Genomic DNA, 3,195 nt, shown 5'->3' on the forward strand with positions numbered 1-3,195 from the left:
CGGGGGGGGGGGAGGGACGGGAGGAAGGGACAAATAAGGAAGGATAAGGAGACAAAAAGGAGACAAATAAGGAGACAAATAAAGACACGGGGGAAGGAAATATTTAAATTATTTTTATTAATTTAATTAATTAATTAATTATTTAATTAAATATAATTCTTACTATATATATTATTATATTAATAAAAAAAGGAATATTTGCGGTGTATAGGCAGCTATACTAAATACATTTATTTCTTTAAATAATTATAAATAAAATAAAAATATTAATTATAATTAATTAATTAAATAAAAATAATAATATTTAATTAAACATGTAAATATAAATAAATAAATAGAATAAATAAATAAATACATACATAAGAAAGACAGGCCTTTGCCTCCCTATTGTCGGCTGCGCTTTGGGGCTGCATGCATGCGTCTTTCTTTGTTTTTTCTCTGTTTTTACCCCTTATACAAATAATATTCAGTCATTTAATATTCTATTTGCCGTTTATTGAATACCTTTACGCTCCCAGCAGCATCCAGCAGCAGCAGCAGCAGCAGCAGCAGCAGCAGCAACAACACCAGCAGCAGGGTAGGTAGCAAAAGATCAATAGACAGCAGCATTTATTCTTCTTTTTTTATTTATTTTATTTATTTTTATTATTTATGTTTTATTATTAACGTTATACACTTAATTAAAGCTGCAACTCTGCAGCAGCAGCGGCAGCAGCGGCAGCAGCAGCAGCTGCAGCAGCAGCTGCTGCTGCCGCTGCTCATACTCATAGACAGCTACGAGGGTATCAAGCTGCAGGAGGAGCCAGAACAGCAGGAGCAGCAGCAGGAGCAGCAGCAGCAAACGTAACAATAGATAGGGTGTCAACCGCTGCAGCAACTGCAGCAGCAAACGTAACAGCACATCCTACTTCAACAACAGCAGCAGCAGCAGCAGAACTAGGCATCTGCTGCTGCTGCTGCTGCTGCTGCATCGAAGATGATGGAGAACAATATGGGAGATCCTTTCTATGCAGCTCGCGAGTATGTTACCGTCTTGCTGCTGCTGTTGCTGCTGCTGCTGCTGTTGCTGCTGGTGTTGTTACTGTTGTTGTTGCTGCTCCTGCAAGTGCTGCTCTCAGAGCAGCAGCTGCTGATGTTGCTTCTTGTCGTGCAGCAGCAGCAGCAGCAGCTGTGCTGTTATTTTGAATTGGAGGAACTGCATGTACACTTGTTGCTGCTGCTGTTTCTGCTGTTGTTGTTGCTGCTGCTGTTGTTGCTGCTGCTGCAGTGAGGTGCAGGCGAACTTTGCTGAGCTGCAGCGGCTGCAGCACGAATGGAAGCAGCAGCTGCAGACACGAGGACATATAGACAAGTGCAGCAGGCAAGTCAGCTGTACATACACCTCAATATAGTTGCAGACACTGTTACTTGTCTTGCCCCTCCATCTCCCCCTAATCCTCCTCCTCCTCCCCTTGCTGCTGCTGCTGCTGCTAATGCTGCTGCTGCTGCTGCTGTTGCTGCTGCTGCTGCTGCTGCTGCTGCAGCTTGAAGAATACAATAGATAATTCAATGGAGGCATTAGGCGAAGATCTTCGTGCCTTAGAGAGAGCTGTTGCTGTTGCAGCAAAACATCAGCAGAGGTTGGGGCTGCATGCAGAGGAAGTAGAAAGAAGAAGATTATTTGTTAGGCAGCAGCAGCAGCAACTTGATGCACTCAAGGCTGATGTTAAGGTACCCTAAACCCTAAACCCTATCTAAACCCTAAACCCTATCTAAACCCTAAACCCTAAACCCTAAACAGTATCAAAACCCTAAACCCTAGCTAGACACAACGGTAGCAGGCGAGAGTTTAAACCCTCGTATAAACCCTAAACCCTAAACCCTAATAAACTCTTTATTGTCATTGAGGTAACTTTTGCTACTGCAAGGCTAGGGTTTAGGGTTTAGGGTTTAGGGTTTGTGTTTCTTAGGCGGCAGCAGCCTCTCCTTTTTGGCTAAATGAAGGCCCAACAGCCCGAGGGGATTTCTTTGAAGAAATCGAACAGAAGCAGCAGGTAACACCACCAGCAGCAGCAGCAGCAGCACGTAACTGCAGCAGCAGCAGCAGCAGCAGCAGCAGCAGAAGGTAGCAGCAGCAGGTATTTACGACACATATTGAGGAGTAGAAGGATGAGGGTTTAGGGTTTACTATTATCGTTGTGGACCCTTTCCCCATTGGATTCTTCTGCTGCTGTTGCTGTTGTTGTTGCTGCTGCTGTTGCTGCTGCTGCATGCATGTATGCATGCAGACATTGGTGATGCAGCAAGACCAGCAACTAGAGGAATTAGCAACAGCAGCAACAAGATTACATGAGACAGCATTAACAATTAATCAAGAATTAGAGACACAGCAAAGAATGCTTACTGATCTTGATGATACTGTAGAGAGACAAGGTAAATATCCTGCTGCTGCTGCTGCTGCTGCTGCTGTTGCTGCTGTTGCTGCTGCTGTTTTTGGTGTTGTAGTTTATATTGCTGTAGCTGGTCTTGTAGTTGTTGCGGCGGTTTCTGATGGTGTAGTAGTAGCTGCTGCTGCTGCTGCTGCAACAGCAGCAACAGCTGTATCTGCTGCTGAACGGTTGCCTAGACAGCAGAAGCAGCAAGAAACACAGCAGCAGTAGTAGCAGCAACAGCAGCAACAACAGCATCTACTGCGTTTGTGCTGCAGCTAGCCAAATGAACTTCCTCATGCGGCGACTAGCCAAGGTTGTGCGCAGCTCGGGTAAGTCCCTCTCCCTCTCTTTTCTTGCTGCTGCTGTTGCTGTTGCTGCTGCTGCTGTTGCTGCTGTTGCTGCTATCCTTAATTCTTTGCATGCAGGTGTTCTTGTTGCTGTTTTACTGCTGCAGACACCCGACAGCTGTGGACAATTGTTTGGTTGTTTTGCATTGCTGTTGCTCTGTTCGTGCTGCTCATCATCTCCTAGTGCAGCAGCAGGCATGCAGCTAGCTGCTCAACAGAGGAGCAGCTAGCTAAGCAGCTTGATAGACAACTAGCTAGACAGCTAGCCACGAAACTGGCTAGAGAGCTAGCTATAAAGCTAGCTAGACAACTTGCTAGACGGCTAGCCAGACGGCTAGCTACAAAACCGGCTAAACAGCTGGCTAGACGGCTAGCTGGGAACCTAACTGGACAGCTAGCCAGACAGCTAGCTACACAACCGGCTAAATAACTGGCCA

The 3,195-nt window shown here is 45.5% G+C and overlaps 1 protein-coding gene across 1 annotated transcript; it reads left to right on the forward strand.

Moving 5' to 3' along the window:
- Positions 1 to 976: 976 nt before the first annotated feature.
- On the forward strand, positions 977 to 2,942 carry EMWEY_00046820 (syntaxin family protein, putative; the record flags this gene model as incomplete). The annotated part of the gene is made up of 6 exons (XM_013479216.1): positions 977 to 1,020; positions 1,268 to 1,364; positions 1,950 to 2,033; positions 2,268 to 2,412; positions 2,606 to 2,740; positions 2,866 to 2,942. 6 exons carry the CDS (start codon positions 977 to 979, stop codon positions 2,940 to 2,942), a joined length of 582 nt encoding a protein of 193 aa, XP_013334670.1.
- Between the last annotated feature and the right edge of the window lie 253 nt (positions 2,943 to 3,195).

Source organism: Eimeria maxima, genomic scaffold (assembly GCF_000499605.1).
Source record: "Eimeria maxima Weybridge genomic scaffold, Emw_scaff981, whole genome shotgun sequence".
Lineage (NCBI taxonomy): Eukaryota > Apicomplexa > Conoidasida > Eucoccidiorida > Eimeriidae > Eimeria > Eimeria maxima.